Source organism: Lampetra fluviatilis, chromosome 71 (assembly GCF_964198595.1).
Source record: "Lampetra fluviatilis chromosome 71, kcLamFluv1.1, whole genome shotgun sequence".
Lineage (NCBI taxonomy): Eukaryota > Metazoa > Chordata > Hyperoartia > Petromyzontiformes > Petromyzontidae > Lampetra > Lampetra fluviatilis.
Window position 1 is genome coordinate 628,272 of NC_136345.1, and position 17,402 is coordinate 645,673.

Below are 17,402 nucleotides of genomic sequence, written 5' to 3' on the forward strand. Positions count from 1 at the left end.
GACGTTTCCCTTCTGAAGTTGCGCCGCCGCACTATGTGGCCCGATGGGGATAAGGGCCGTGGGGGATTCGCGTCTGTTATCTTGCGTGATGGCCTCTTGATGAAATGGGATGGCAGCGCGCGTCAATACCAGATTGTCGTGCCCACCGCCCTGACGGGTAAGGCTGTATGGGCCGTACATGAGCGCCTTTTTGCACTTGGGAGTACACAAGACCCTTGCCACACTCCAGCTGGACTTCTTTTGGCCGGGCATGGCAAGGGATGTGGCCAATTTGTTGCACGGCTGCGTGCAGTGTGCGCAACAGAAACCGCCGGTCAAGCCATCCTATCCGCCCTTGCAATGCATCCAGGTGTCCCGCATTAATTAGCTCATCGCTCTGGACATCCTTGGTCCATTTCCCGCCACCCCCGGGGCAATTAGTACTTACTTGGTTGGGGTGGAATATTTTTCATGCTTGCCTATGGCCTGGCCGCTCCCCAACCAGTCGGCGGTGGCCATCACGGACACCTTTCTCAATGGCTATGTCTTAGACAAGGGTGCTCCTGAGCGTCTATTGACCGACCAAGGGAAAATGTTTTCTTCCGCCTTACTGCGGGAAGTATGCGACCATTTGGGTATGCAGAAAAATCATACGTCGCCATGCCACCCCCAGGTCAGCGAGTCGCAACTTGATTGGGATTTGCAAATTCTCGGTGTTCTGGCCGCATATCGGATGGCCCCTCATGCGGCAACGGGCTGTTCGCCATTCTTTTTAATGTATGTCAGGGACGGCTGCGGGTCACATCCAACAACTCCAAATCTAAGATCTCGGACCACATGCGCTTCAATATTCAAAAGCTGACGGAAGCGCGGGAGGCGGCAAGAGAAAATTCTAATTCGTGCCAATTGGCCAATGAACGGCTACGGGTCCTCCGTGCATTCGGACACGTCTGGGTTGCAAGTGACAGGGCCTGGCTCCATTGCCTGCAGGTACCATTGGCCATGTCGCCCAAATTGATGAGACCCTGGAGGGGTCCTGTCGACGTCGTTCGGGTCGTCCGCCCGCAGTGCGTTAAGTTTCGGTGGGGCTGGAGGTGCTGGTATGTTCACCCATCGCGCCTAAAACCCTTCATTGCACCGCGCATTTTCACTCCATCTCCACAACGCAGGGGCCATGTGTGTGATGTGTCCGACGAGCCAGGTTGCGAGCCCGCGGGGATTAACCCTCAGCGAAGTTCTGTGAATCCCCAGGTGCCGCACGTGTGACGACTCCGCAATCCTTTATTGTACCGACGGGTGGTGACACACGACGTGGCTACCACGGATTGTGGGTGTACTGGGGGCGCGTGCGTCCGCGCGTGTAGTGTTATTGGTTTGCTCTACTCTGATTGTTTTTTTTCTCTTTGCGCGGGTGTCCATTTGTATATAGTATCGGTGGGCTGGGGTACATGTTAAACTGGTATTGATAGTGGTTGGGGTAGGTGTAGTGATAGGGGTGGTGACAGGGGTTGGGGTAGGTGTAGTGATAGGGGTAGTGGTCATTAAACTGGTACTCTGCTACATGTTGTTATCTTGAGTAGCTGATGCCGCAATACGTGGTATTATTTATTTAATTGTTGTTTGTGTAACTTCACAGCGTACAGATTGTACGTGTTATAGATTGCAAAGGTGCAACGATCAGAAGACTGATGGCAGGCTCATGTTGAGAGAACTGCTGTTGAAGACATTTTTAAGTCACCTTTATTCATACTGAAAGCAGAGCAAAGAACAAAAACGATATAACAAATTTGTAAATTACAATAACAAAGATATTGGAAACTGACGTATCTATATACAGATAGTCCCCGGGTTATGGAAGGGTCAGGTTCCCGAGAACGATCCGTCACCCGAATTTTCCGTACATCGGAAACTGACCAATCTTCCCCCACAGTCAAGATAAAATCCCATAGCTGGAAATAGTTGTTAATGACGAATGACTTAATTGCTAGATGAGGAAGGAGAGGAGATGGGCATTATAACTATCGGGGTCAACATCAGACATACGTTGTTTTAAAGGCAGGGCTGCAGAGAGAGCTGCAGAGGGAGCTGGAGCTCTGCCTCTACGCCTCGCTCCGCGGTATTCATACGCAACCTCACCGCGCTGCACTACTTGCACTTACGTAACTAACGCAAACATTGCAGCACATTGATGTTTCCCCAACATGATTTATGGGAGCATTTCTGCCAGCGCGGACTTCCATAAGTCGGGTCTTCCACAACCCGGGAACTGTCTGTATCTATAAACACATTAACCCCCCCGGATCTTTGCACCTGATAGGCACACAGTGACGACATTACATTTACCCCCGTCTATTTAAGATCAAAACAGCAGGAGGATTTCTCCACAACTCTGGGCTGTTACCTGATGATGCTGCTGGTTGTTGTTGTAATTACTGGCGATATGTCACCAGGTACTTGAATTGTAAATGTTGTAGTGGGTTTACCCTCCAACACACACACACACCGGTTAGTGCTGAACTAGTGACAGATTAACTACGTTTTGTTTACTTTACAAACCTTACTACTTGGCTTTGTTGGGTGGTGCTAGCGGCTTTAACGGCACATTTATATTTACGCGATCTAACCCCCCCCCCAAAAAAACCTTAATATTGCATCATAAAAAATGCTATCAGGGAATCCTCTAATTATGTGCTCTGCTTTATAAGACACAAATTGGGGGGTCTTAATTAATACAAACAATACAGTATCTTCAGGAAGATATGTTTTAATGATATATTATTTTATTTTTCTACCGACGTGACTTTACCGAAAGAACCAAATAATATGTTTAATGTAGTTGTTCAGAAAAATATTCCAGGAGATGGTCCTCCATAGCAATGCATTAGCAGCCAAAGGACAGAAAACACCATCACTGGCCATTAAGACATAAAACATGTTCCAGACGGAATCTGTCCACATTTCAAAGCAGCACATTCATAATCATCATCTGGAAGATGTTTCTCCAAGACCCCCTCATCCTAAAAGCTCTCTTGTAGGATTAGTGAGTCTGCTCCCCTTTTCTTCATTACACGCTTACAATGCAGTGTAACGGTTTGAGGATTTTGCAACCATGAATTTGAAATTCCAAAGCAAGCCCGTACCTGTATTCACATTTGATTAAGCTCTGCTATATCCTCCACGTTATAAGACACTTGACAAAGTATACCCTAAATTCACAATGTCTTTAAATTTTGATAATATGGTATTAACAGATCACACACTTTCACTTTTGCTGAAAAAACTCCATCATTTTCTTCACGAAGTTAGACTTTATGTTGGCTATGTTTTCGTCTGTGTGATTCTCGATCGCCTTCAGCTTCTCGTCAAACAACTCCGTCATGACCTGCGCAATCAGGAGAGCAATGCGGAGACGTAAACCACAAACAAACAACAACGGTCACTCATCATGACAGTGGCATTTCAAAGTGTAGTGCTCGTTTCGTCCCAATGTCTACTACCATCCGAGTTAATCTTTGAGGTGTTACTGTAATCCAGTGGTTCTTAACCTGGGGTGCACGCATCCGCGGGGGGTGCGAGATGGCCTGCTGTAGTGTCATGCTCGGGGGTCATAGGGTTACCCCATGGTAGCAGCTGTCCCAGTGTGGCACAAGGTGTGAACCCAGACTGAAAGTTGCCACTTGCCTACTAGTGGGAGATGATGTCGCTCGGTGGTAACCAGTAGTTTGTGAGTCACAGTACCAGCCCACATGGCCTGCTAGTGTGGTGTATTATTACACAACTTACAAAAAGCATTTTTAAATATCCAAATTCAAAGTCCTAGACCGACAGATTCCCCAGGATAATGACCCTAACGAGAGAACAATCCTGAAAAATGCATGACAGGTGGTCGCCACAATGCAGGGTGATCCGTGTATAGATAACATATTGATTTGAAATGGTTTTAAATCGTTCTCAGGTGTTTCATTTATTGTATTTTGTTTAACTGGGTGAAAGTCAAGAGACCAAGAAAGTGATCAGTGCCCAATGTGACTAGAGCAATAGCATAACAAGTAAACCCGTAAAAACAAAGTTTTTCACTATAAATCCTTTATATGTGTGGCAGCGAACTTAATCTAAAGGATTTAAAAATATATTCGCCTGTGGAGGACGCGGGGATCGATCCCGCGACCTTTGGCATGGGAAGCGAGGGCGCTACCAACTGCGCTACTCCGCCACGGCCTGTGGAGGGGTTACGCTCTGGGCTCTTATACTGTGACGTTCAGCCAAAGCCATGAATGAGTTCTATTTGAATATATGTAAAATAATTGTTTTTGCCTAAAAAGTGTAAAATTTTAGAAAAACATTTTCACGAACATTAATTGTCTCGCACAACGAATCTGTGTGGAAAATGTCAGCTCGATTGGATCACGGGAAGTGGGTTAAAAAACGACCGAAAGATTTGCACGGTCGTAAGCAAGCAAGCAAGCACGCAAGCAAGCAAGCATGCAAGCACGCAAGCAAGCAAGCAAGCGAACTTAATATAAAGGATTTTAAAAAGTACAGAAGAGCCCCTCTCAACAACCACCCCTGTTAACAACTAATCGCTTGTCGACAGGCTTCCATAGAGCCCGATGTGAAGTGTATAGTGTAGTGTATAGTAGTGTAGGACTTGAAATATCATGCGCCACGCGTTCTGTTGCTAGGCAAGCGAGCATAGTACAGTGGGAGCATCTAAGGACACGGTTGTTGTTGTAGTGGCATTAAGGGGGGGTCGTTAAGAGGCGCGACAGGTGTTAGGGGTGACTGAGGACGCAGGCCGGTGATTGGTCAGGAGGGTGAGTGGCTAAAAACCGGCGCCGGCCTGGCGGCAATAACATGGTCACGTGAGGCTGGGGGCCTGGGGACGAGTAGCAAAGTGGGGGGTAAGATAATTGATTGGGACTGATTGGTGCGGGGATAAAGGGCACAGCGTAACGGAGAGACGGGAGCCTTGGTTGGTGTTGGAGTTGGAGTGGTTGGTGCCCGGGACAGAGACGGAGCAGCAGTGAGCAGGAATAGATATGATAAGGGTGGATAGAGAGAACACAGTGTACGGTAGCAGTGGATAGAGAGAACACGGTGTATGGTAGCAGTGGATAGAGAGAACACAGTGTACGGTAGCAGTGGATAGAGAGAACACAGTGTACGGTAGCAGTGGCTAGAGAGAATACAGTGTAAGGTAGCAGTGGTAGCAGTGGATGGAGTGAGTACAGAGTAGGGTAGTAGCGGAGTAACGGACCTTGAGAGAGAAGGAGAGTGAGCGAGTAAAGTCGCGGAGCGGAGCGAGCGAACGGGGAGACATGGAGTGTTGTTAATGGCGGGTTGGGCATCGGAGTGAACGGAGAGACACGGAGCGATGATGAGGAGGTGTGAACTCTATGCGTGAATAAACGAGACAAGAAAGATAACGAGAGTACAAGTCCTACAGTAGTATAGTGTATAGTAGTGTATATTGCAGTGCCTCTATAGAACCCAATGTATTCCCTTACTGACTATTCCCCTGTTAACGACAGGCTGATGTAGGTAGAGTAAGTATTCATAAATACATTCTTCTTTAATTATATGTTCATAATGTTTTTAGTATACTTATGTATTAATATCAATTGTTTAAAAATTAGAAAGTAATTATTTGGGGTGAAAAAGGGGGAATGTTCGATGCTATCAGAACGAATGATAGGGGACGTGTGTTTGCGATACTCGTTTACTGACCAAATCACTGAACGAACGGTTTCGTGGAACCAATTACCGTCGTTAAGAGGATGGGTTCTACTGCACATTAACGCAGCAAGTATAAATCATAGCAAAGACAACCAAATATAAACTAGAGTCAAAAAGAATGCTACTTACGGAAGAGACTGAACACGGTGTAAATATTAATATTAAAACAAAATACATTTCCTTCAGCGACAATTGGCTCAGACAAATTACTTTTTTAAACCATATATAGCTAAATTAAGTGACGGAAAAATATAAATATATCAACGATAAGTATCGCACTAGTATGTGAACAGAGGTGTATGTTGTCTATACAATACTAGCTTTACTACCCGGCTTTGCCCGGGTCTTGGATTATTGTCTGAAAAACCCTGAAAAAAATGTAATGCTTGCAAGAAAGAAAAAATCCTAAACAAATCAACGTAACTAAATCTGATGTTTTTCACTCAAGGAAATTCAACCTTATCCCACTTATACGTAAGGTCTATTTTGGCAACTCGGGAAGGGAATGACGTGGGCGAGTTGAAAATAGTCGCGTTCACTTAGAAATTCCAGACAGCATCAGCTGTGCAAATTTCATGACGTCAGAGCTCAGCGTTCGAGAGTTTTTGCTGCTTCACACAAACAGATGCATTTTCTGCTTTATATTTAAGATAGCAGTTGTACCCGTTCTTCGCATGGATATGTATTCAAACTCCGAGAAGCCAATGGCTTCATCGGCCAGGAACAAAGCGCCACATAAAGTCTCCCGGCACGCTGTTAACAGCTCTAGAACTACAGCGTGCGAAGAGCCATATGGTAGGGGTAAGCATTGGTAGGGGAAAGCATTACAGACTGCTTAACTCAGGTGTGTTGCAGGTTGACGCCACATATTTCATGGTCATCCCCCCCCCCCCCCCCAATATACATATTTTTATATTTTATACTTTTTAAATTGTGTACAGTATGGAACGTACCCACATGCCAAATTTCAAGTTTGTAGCATGTTGGGAAGTATGCTAAACATTTCGAACAGACACACACACATATCCACAAATGTCCCTTTTATATATAAGGTGACGTTATACAGAATTGAAACCTTAACATTGGATGGTGATTTAAATGGAAGATTAACCACGGGACATTTCGGAAAGAAATGGAATTTCAGGTTTTTGAGGCATCATTAACAAACATAAATAATAACCGTGCAATTGTTTGTCCGAGCTACAATGCACTTTGGTGTTGTGGGATGTCTAAGACTTGTTCCTCCCTACATCCATGACCTTCAGCCATGTATATTCCATCGGGATCATTAAGATCCTCACATGGTGCATTGCTCACTGTCACCATGGTCTCCAGGCTTCATACTTGGGGTGATGACAGCGACCCTGGTTCGATTCAGAACCACGGCTAAGATCAGTGGTGAGTGATATTTGAACCAGCGATCCTGCATGGGCCCCTTCTACTCCCTCCACCGACTAACATCATGTACTACTCTTCACACAACACAAATGCACGACACCCGCAAGTGCTATGGTTCTTCGAGTGTGGTCAGTTTTACATTTTGTATTGCTTTATTTTAAAATTCATGATTTGTATTTCCAGCGTGAGAAAAAAAGTTTGTTCAAGAGTGGGAACATTTTGAGGCCGAAACGTATCTCAGCTTGCAACATGGGAGAGTTTCAATGGGAAAACGGTGGTCATTTAACGAGTTTTCGCTTACCAAGCAATTTTCGTGGAACGCATCTTGCTCGTTATACGAGCCGACACGTATGTACACGTAATGGTAAGGACATTGCGGTGATCCTCACATTGTGCATTGCTCATTGTTGCTACGGCCTCCAGGCTTCACACTTTGGGAGTAATGACGGCGCCTTGGCAATTGCGGCACCTAAACTATGGAACACATTGCCCCTTCGAGGTCAGGGGACTTCCGGGACACTTCCAGATCTCCAAATCTCAACTTAAAAATATCTCTGTTTAAACTGGTTTTATCTCTCTTTAGTTATTCTCAAATGTCTTCCTCGGTTCTTCTTTCCTTGGTTGATGTTAAATTTTTCTGCCTTTTTATGCATAGCGCCATGACATTGTAAGAACAATGGTAAGGACATTGGGGTGTGTGTGTGTGTGTGATATGGATGGCATGGGTTGACCATGCCAATTCTACAACTGCAAAGGAAAGAAAAACTGCGTGAAAGGTGAGCACAAAGCACGGGAGAGGGAGAAAACTCGTGAGAGAGATAGTGAGAAGAAGGGAGAAATACAACCGCCAGGTTAATAGATGAGAGCCGGGGTCCCCTGAAAACGTGGCCTGAGATCTCCCATCAAACACGGGACATGCTGCTGCAGGGCTGAAGGACTGTACTCGCATTGGAGTCGGTCAATCCAAGCAGAAAAAGTTGAATAAGAAGTTGATGAAGAACTTGAAGAATTTGAGGAAGAAGTTGAGGTTGCTGACAGGGCTGAGTCGAGCCACTCCACTGCAAGTGCGTGGGCTGAGTTAGCGACCAGGACTCCAGTCTCAGGGCCAGGACCAGGAAGGACTGATTACGGGCCGAGGGGCAAAGGTAAGGATCGAGTGCGGGGGTGGAACGAGGTTGACCGGCATCCTGGGAGTCCTCCGTGGGCTCTATCTCGATGTCAACCAGTGACCTTAAACAAAACCGATACCCGCGAAACTTTTATCGAATGCATGACACCACGTCGTTAGGTCATCACGACGGCACAATTGGGGAGAAAGTCTACACCTCATACCCACAGTACCCAGACGCCAGTTTTATTGGGATTACGTGGGTAGGTGGTTAATTGAGCGTGTCTGGATGGTATGCTCTGGATTGTGTTTGTGATTGTGAGGTGGGTCATTGATTGTACGCAATTGTGTTCTGTTAATAGGCGTTGCGTCGCAAGGTGGAGACTGCACACATGTTATGTAGTAACAAGTGCAGCAACTTTACCCTATACAACAGCACACACCACTTCCATTAAGTTCCAGATCTCTGCTCTTAGAGTGTAATGCATTTGATTGGAGGTCGCTTAGCATGCGTAATTTTGGGTTCATAAATATCGCAGCCTACGCGTTATTCTTTTGGTGTTGCCCCTTCAGACGGCTGTAAAACAGTCACAAAGTCCGTTGTGTGATACTTACAATGAGATACAATTTATGTCATAGCATTTACATAGACTGATGATAGAATAGGACCCTGCACAGAACCCGATCGAACAGCCTTAGCTGAGTGGAGTGAAGTCAGAGGAAATTAATTACCCAATTTTACATGGTGTTTTCTACCATCTAAAATAGTTTATTTTTTCACACGGGCCAGAGTCGAGTGCTCACATTTACACATGGCAAATTCTTGATTGTTTGGGCCCAAATGCGAAATGTAGATATTTTCGTTTTGATGTTTCTGTTCGTATGCCGAATTTAATCTCCCTTACCCTTCTCGAACATCAGAGTGAAAAAAGTGTGCGAATGCACGGCAGACGTGAAAAGAATGGGCATAGCGGCTGATCCGGAGCTATTCATCGGCATTTACCATGGACTTTCCCAGAGCTGCACGCTGATCCCCATTCATTTAATGTTAGGAGCAATGCTTCAGTGGCACTGGGGTATGAAGAGGCAGAAACACCCCTGCAATCGATAATTTCACCACTCATAATTCCCCGGCTGTGCCCCAACAGTGGTGATAAGTGTACATGAATCGTGTCTCCTGAATATCTTTTTGGTGAAATAAAATGTTGTTTTTCTCTATGATGTATAATTATTTGGAAGCGGTAAGAATGATCAAATAACACAAAAGTGACGTCAACAACTGCTTGGAATCGACGTCATATTAGTGACACCAAGCACAAGCCCTCGTTGTGTTATAGTGGAGCTTTGTTTGGAAAAAAGCATACACAAGCAGAACTTTACTCCATGTCTCAACACGTTTTAGTCAGTCAGTGATTTGGCTTTCCAGACAAATATTATCCCATCAGCATTTTTTTTAAGCGAGCAAACTCTGGACTGATTTTGACCTTATGGTTCTCATCAGCAGAGTACGGCTTATTAAACAAAAAATGCTGCTTTTATCCATGGGTCCTTCTTTCCAGTATCAAATATGATTAAAAATAAAAATAGGGTTTACCCTTTCTGACAATGAAACAGGAGTTGTGTTAAGATGTTCAACCACTAAATAGATACCTTTTGCACGGCATCAGGTTTGATTTAACCACACACACTTGTGGAAAAACATGCAAACAACCATGCTCTGATAATATATGCATTGTTCAATCAGTTTAAACAAAAATGCATATATAATTATCAGAGCATGTTTGTTTGCATGTGTAATGTGAGGATATATCCGGCTCACTGACGTATCACAACTCGTCATGATGATTGACTCTGCCGGTCCTGGTTAATAGCCAATGCGGGGAAGCCTAGGGGCGTGGCCCTGACGTAATGGAAAGGTGACAGCTGTAAGGATTGGTTCTGCTGGCTTTGGCCACAGTCAATGGGGAGATGAGTCAGGGGCGTGGTCCTGGGAGCTTACGAGGGGGCCTGGAATATTCCATGGAGGCTAACAAGGATTGGCGGAAACGTACCACGTGACCCGGGTATTAAATAGGGGTGGAGACGAACGACACGGGGTCAGAACGGGAACGAACAGAGGAAGGGGGCCACGCGGGAGCGGGGCTCCGGGTTGCCACATGGCAGTGTGTCTCTCTCTCTATCTGTCCCTCTCACGCTGCCTGTCAGCAGTGTGAAGGAAAGCTGTAATACAAGTTGAATAAAAGACGGATTCCAGAAGTCGCCTCAACGAGCTTTATTACATTGGTGTCAGAAGTATCTCTTGAGACCGTTTGGGCGATCCTTTAAGATGTCCAAGCACCTCAAGAAGAAGAACCCACCGGACCCTCTGTCGGAGGAAGAAGTTGAGGCGGACGAGGACGAGCTGCTGGGAGCTGCGGGTCCTCTGCCTCCGGATGTTGCTCTCCCCGACGCCGCTCATCGCCGACAGGCTGGAGAAGCGACGTCTTTGACTGCGGACGAGGGATGGCGGCGACTGGCGGAGCAAATTGATTCGCTCTGCGCGATTGTGCTGAATCTGGTGACGGTGGTCGCATCCTCAGCGGCCCTCAGTCGGCCGCGTGGATTTCAACCAAGTGCCGATGACCAGGATTTTCAGCGGGAATCGACGTCCGCCATTGTTCCTGCCGCACTGGGAGAGGCCTCCATCTTGGGCGGGGCTGCTGCGATGAAGCCGCCGGATGCCATCTTGGGAGGGGCTGCTGCCACGCGGCCGCCGAATGCCATCTTGGGCGGGGCTGCTGCGATGAAGCCGCCAGACGCCATCTTGGGCGGGGCTGCTGCCATGCGGCCGCTGGACGCCATCTTGGGCAGGGCTGCCGCGACGCGGCCGCCGGACACCATTCTGATGGAGCCGCGAAATACGCGGGAAGCGGGAATGGAGACGCTCGAGGCGTCGAACATTCACCGCGGACATCGCCTTCCTCAAATCAAGGAATTTGTCGACGGGGGCGATTGGAGTGCGTTCACATGGCGGTTCGAGTCAGCCTTTCGATCCATACGATGGATGGAGGCGGAGGCCCTGGAGGCGCTGCCCACGCTGCTAGATGATGTCTCCCTGGCGGTGTTCCGATCGATCCCGGCGACCATGAAGAAGACGCTTCGTGACGCTTTCACGGAAATGGCGGAGTTTTACGAACCACCGACGGCGGCTAACAGGAAATTTATGTCACGTCGTCGAGGACCAGAGGAATCGCCCTAGGCCTACCGAGGGGCGCTGTTAGGGCTGGCCATGGCCGTCTACCCCGACTCGTCAGCTGATCTCCTGGATCCTCTCATCCTTTCCCGAATGATTGAGCTGGCCCAGGAACTAAACATCTCGTTGCCGGTATGCGGCCACGAACCGCTTACGTCGCGATGGGCGGCGCAATGCTTGGACGCTAAGTTCAACCTGAAGCGCTGGGATCAGATGGCGGCATGGACGGGGAATCTCGAAATAGACGGTCCACCGTTGGGTGGTCTCCAGGTCGGGTAGTCCACGGCTCCGATGACTCCGGCGACGACGAGGTGATGGCTTGTTGTTCCTCGCTTGGTCCCGAAATGCTGGCTGCGCAACCAGCGTGATGGGGCTGGTCGACCATGTGCAGGGCCCGGGACGAGCGACCGCCGGGCGACGACGGCCACGTGCTTTAAGTGTGGCCGGCGAGGCCATTTCGCCCGGGATTGCCACTGCTGACCTCAGCCTTCTCAGCTCCCGTGGGGCCGGCTTCCATCTCCTCCACCGGACGCAGATCCACGACACCCTCGGGCAAGTCGGCACACATCGGACACCCGGCAGGTCTTGTCACATCACCCATCCACTCGCACACATGTTTGCGCTCAGGACGGAAATTGTGGTACACCTGTGTCGATGCCGCACTCTGCGACACAATGGAAAAAATTGGCCCGTAGGGTGATAGCAGCCGCGTCGGGCTCATCGACGGTACGGGGTACCATCGATGGGATCGATGTTAGTATTTTGGTGGACACAGGCGTGTCTGCCACCATCATTTCCGATGTAATTTTTCATCTCCTGTCCATTCCTACGTCACAGATCCGACCCGTTAATGACGCGTGCGTTGCTGCGAATGGGGGGTAGCATGGGTATTTTGGGGCAAGTTGATGTGCGCATTGCTATCGGGAATATCACCGCGGAGGGACCAGTGTTGATTTCTCATTCACTGGCCGTCCCATGCCTATTGGGCACTGATTTCTTGCACCGCATGCCAGTTAAGATACTCGTCGACCAAGGTTGCTTAGAAATGCCAGGGGGCCGTAGGATGTCGTTCCTGCCTTCCCTGCTGGGCCGTTCGCCTCCGGGTAACGCGGTTAACGCGATTGTTGCTGTCACGGTGGAGGTGCCGTCGGGCTCGCAAATGCTTGTTCCGCTGCGTTACTGAAAGCGTTTGGATGCTGTGGATGGTGCGACGGGTGTGCTGTTGTCCCCGTCGAATTCAGTGGCAAGATCCTATTCCCTAGTAGCGGCTCAAATTATCGTTCGGCCTGGTCAGGCCCCGTTCATACAAGTGTTAAATGGGGGCCCGAACCGGGTCGTTGTCCCGGCTGGATCGGTATTGGCTCACGCAACTACCGATTTCAACAGCTTTGAGGGTAAACCACCCACTAAAATGGCCGCTGGCGGCCCTCGATATGATCGTTCACACGATCGATGGATCGCAGATTTGTGCGGGGAAAATACATCTTTGTCGGCCACGCAAAGGAGTGCTTTGCATTCATTATTGTTGGAGTACGCTGACATTTTCAGTAAATACGATTTGTATCTGGGCCATACCTCGCTCTTGTTGCACCATATTGACACCGGTGCGGCGGGACCAATTTGTATGTACCCGCATCGCATGAGCCCTGCTGAAAGGGAACACGTGCGCGGTGCGGTGTACGACATGTTGGCGTCCGATATAATTTCGCCGTCCAACAGTCCTTGGGGCGCGCCGGTGGTGCTGGTTAAGAAAAAGGATGGTGGGACGAGGTTTTGTGTAGATTTCCGCCGATTAAATAAGATATCCGTGGCAGACGCATACCCCTTGCCACGGATGGACGACTCGTTGGACGTTTTGTCAGGGGCAAATTTTTTTTCCACCTTCGACCTGTCGTCTGGGTTTTGGCAGCTTCCCCTCGATGACGCGTCCAAACCAAAAACGGCATTCCGCACACCACAAGGCCTCTATGAGTTTAACCACTTACCTATGGGCTTGAATGCAGCACCGGCGACGTTCCAACGCTTGATGGAACTGGTGCTAGCGGGGCTGCAGTGGGAAACATGCCTCATATATTTCGACGATATCATCGTATTCAGCCGCATGTTCGAAGAACACCTCTAACGCCTGGAGACTGTCTTTCAGAGGATGCGCTCGGCTGACTTAAATTTAAACCAAAGAAGTGCCACCTTTTGCAATGGTCCGTCCGATACTTGGGTCACATCGTCAGCTCGGACGGTGTGTCCATGGACCCTCAGAAAATGGCGTGTGTCCAAGAGTGGCCAACGCCCACTTCGGTGGGCGACGTACGGCAGTTTATTGGGTTCGCATCCTACTATCGCCGTTTTGTTAAGAAATTCGCGACGCTGGCTAAGCCACTGCATGTTCTGACGGGGAAAAATCAGAGATTTAAATGGGGCCCGGAAGAGGAGCGCTCTTTTCAATCTCTTCGGGATCACCTCGTCACCGCGCCGACACTCGACTACCCGAACTTTTCCCAGCCGTTCATCCTTGACACGGATGCTAGCGATATTGGCATAGGAGCCGTTTTGTCGCAACGGAAAGACGGGGTCGAGCGGGTGGTGGCATACGGCAGCAGGGTTCTGTCCCCTGCCGAAACGCGATATTGCGTGACGCGACGGGAACTGTTAGCAATCGTACATTTTGTTCGCCAGTACCGGCCGTACCTGTATAGAAGGAAATTCCTCGTGCGCACTGACCACGCGGCCTTGCAATATTCGTTGAAATTGGAACAACCATCAGGTCAATTGGCTCGGTGGTTGGAATCATTACAGGGATTTTCCTTCGATATCACGTACCGCAAGGGTACTCGCCATGGCAACGCGCACGCTCTCTCCAGGTTGCCCCCGACTCCTCCCTGCGCCTGTCTGACGGGTACGCATCGCTGTGCAGCGCTGCCTACTTCGCCCTGTCCGGTTATGGGGGCGATGTCAAACGATGAAGGCCAGGATGTACCCGTTGGCGCTGACGATACGCTGCATTTGCCGCACTCATTGTGGCTACGCGAGCAGGCGGCCGATGCCTCTCTGGCTCCGCTGCGGAAACTGATCGGGAAACCGAGATCTCATTTGGCAAGATGGAAATGGCAGATGTCCCGGGGCCAGGTGGGACTATTGATGTGTATGGATGGATTGTCTAACCGTTCACGCCTAGTTGTGACGACATCCCTTCGCCACGACCTGCTCCGTGCTCTGCACACCGACAAACTGATGCACTTCGGCGTGCAGAAAACGTTGGCCGCTATGCAGCAGGATTTCTTTTGGCCCGTCATGACGGCAGATGTCACTAACTTTATCCGGTCATGCCATGATTGTGCAAAGAGGAAACTGCCTTGGCAAAATTATGTTCCGCCACTACGTTCAATTGAGGTGTCCCGTATTAATGAGCTAGTTGCTCTGGACATCCTGGGCCCGTTCCCTCCATCGGCTAGGGCAGGGGTCGGCAACCAAAATAACAAGAAGAGCCATTTCTTTCCAATTCGGTACAAAATTCAGTATTTCAAGAGCCGCAATGCATCTGAGTACATACTGTACATACGTACATATTGCCAAGAAGCAGCCCGTAAAGAGCCGCATGCGGCTCCGGAGCCGTAGGTTGCCGACCCCTGGGCTAGGGGAAACAAATACCTTTTGGTCGGGGTCGAATATTTTTCTCGCTGGCCTATGGCCTGGCCTCTGCTTAACCAAACGACCTCGTCCATCACCGAGGCTTTCTTGAATGGTTACGTTATGGATAAAGGAGCACCCAAAGGGCTGCTCACGGATCAAGGACGTAACTTCTCCTCCAAATTGCTCAAGGATGTATGCGCTGCGCTGGGCACAAAGAAAATCCGCACTTCCCCTTACCATCCGCAAACGGATGGCATGGTGGAACGGTTTAACCGCACCCTTTCGGCCATGCTCTGTCACACGGTGAGTGAAAAACAAACCGATTGGGACTTGCACATACCGGGCGTCCTGGCGGCATACCGCATGGTTCCGCACGCGTCCACAGGATATTCGCCATTTTTCCTGATGTATGGCCATGAGAATGTACCCCCGATTGATGTGCAACTGGGTGCGGTGGGTAAACAACCGTCCCCTTCCTTGCCTGATCACGTACGGGACTCACTTAAATGGGTTACGGAGGCGCGAGAGGCCGCCAGATGTGCGACGGCCCGTACGCAGGCAAGGAATGAGAGGTATGCGCGTGGATCGCGAATTGACATGCCCTGGTTGGTGGGCGATCTGGCATGGCTCCATTGCCCTCAGGTGCCAGTGGGCACATCCCCTAAACTGCACAAGCCTTGGCGGGGGCCTGTGAGGCTGGTGGACATTCGGAATCCCCAGAGTGTTCGCATCCAGTACGGCCAACGTCGTTGGTATGTCCATTCGTCGCGACTCAAACCGTAAGTTGACCCGCGTGCTGGCCCTTCATCTCCACTTGTTGACCTGCCGGGGTCTGGCGTGCCGAATGTGCCACTTGCCTCGCCCGTTGATCCCCAGCGGGGCTGTGTTATATCCCCCGCAGATGAACAGGTTTTGAGGGATGACGAGACCCCGGACATCCCTCCTCCAACAGGACCTGTCCCAGATACAACGGAAACCGAACATTCTTCTTCTTCTTCTCCACGGCAACCACCTCCTGCTGATCAGTCGGCGAGGCAACCACGAGCGAACAACGGAGAGGGTCCGGCGTCGCGTACGCGGTCGAAATCTCTTCTGTTTCGCTAGTATTGATTACCTTGCGGTCTGTCACCCTGTTGTTACTGCGCTACAGGGGCGCCCTAATGTATGTCTGTTGTTAAATGTTTTGCATTCCTCGACGCGTAGACGCCTACTCCCCCCTTACCTTGATAATGCGTCTTAGATGCCCTAATATTTATCCAAATGGGATTCGGCTTGTCAACCTTTTCCCAGCCGAGACGGCTGACTTTTTACACGGGGGGGGGGTGATGTAATGTGAGGATATATCCGGCTCACTGACGTATCACAACTCGTCATGATGATTGACTCTGCCGGTCCTGGTTAATAGCCAATGGGGGGAAGCCTAGGGGCGTGGCCCTGACGTAATGGAAAGGTGACAGCTGTAAGGATTGGTTCTGCTGGCTTTGGCCACAGCCAATGGGGAGATGAGTTAGGGGCGTGGTCCTGGGAGCTTATGAGGGGGCCTGGAATATTCCATGGAGGCTAACGAGGATTGGCGGAAACGTACCACGTGACCCGGATATTAAATAGGGGTGGAGACGATCGACACGGGTTCAGAACGGGAACGAACAGAGGAAGGGGGCCACACGGGAGCGGGGCTCCGGGTTGCCACGTGGCAGTGTGCCTGTCAGCAGCGTGAAGGAAAGCTGTAATACAAGTTGAATAAAAGTCGGATTCCAGAAGTCGCCTAAACGAGCATTGTTACACATGTTTGCCACACGTATATGTAGTTAATGCAGACTTGATGCCTTGCAAAAGGTATTTATTTGGTGTTTTAAAATTTTATTTTTCATAAAAAGCTGTTAGGTTTCTAGATGTTATTTGCAAAAGCACTCCACATAAATTCTTGGAGGACGTCCACAGTTACCCTTAACCAATCCAGACACAACGAGTGCTATGGTGTAGCGATGTCAAAACCAGATGGATGGATGGACAGATGCATGCGAAGATACAGGATTGGGATTGAATCAAGCAGTGACACTCGGTAAGGAAAGAGAAGCATCACAGACATTAATTTGGCCTCAGTGTCACTTTTACTTTGACTGAAGGGATGTAATTATGATGATGGTGGTAGTAGTGGTGACATTATTACCTTTTGCTGATTCTTCAAGTGTGATTTGTCTGATTTCCTGTCTTTGTTAACGTTCTTCAGAACCTCCGAATCTTGCTTTCGTTGCCTTTCCAATGTTCTGGTCTCTGCAAAGACAACTCACTTACTAAAACATGTTTGGGCTGGGATATCTG

General features: G+C 49.1%; 1 protein-coding gene across 1 annotated transcript in view; it reads right to left on the reverse strand.

The window, feature by feature from the left end:
* Positions 1–2,635: 2,635 nt before the first annotated feature.
* Positions 2,636–17,402, reverse strand: part of LOC144952959 (guanylate-binding protein 1-like) — a 126,189-nt gene continuing 111,422 nt past the window's right edge. The window contains exons 19-20 of the mRNA XM_078883446.1: positions 17,251–17,354; positions 2,636–3,361 (exon numbers count right to left, since the gene is read on the reverse strand). Coding sequence (XP_078739572.1) covers positions 3,242–3,361; positions 17,251–17,354 — 224 coding nt within the window. The 3' untranslated portion in view covers positions 2,636–3,241. The remainder of the gene's footprint in view (positions 3,362–17,250; positions 17,355–17,402) is intronic.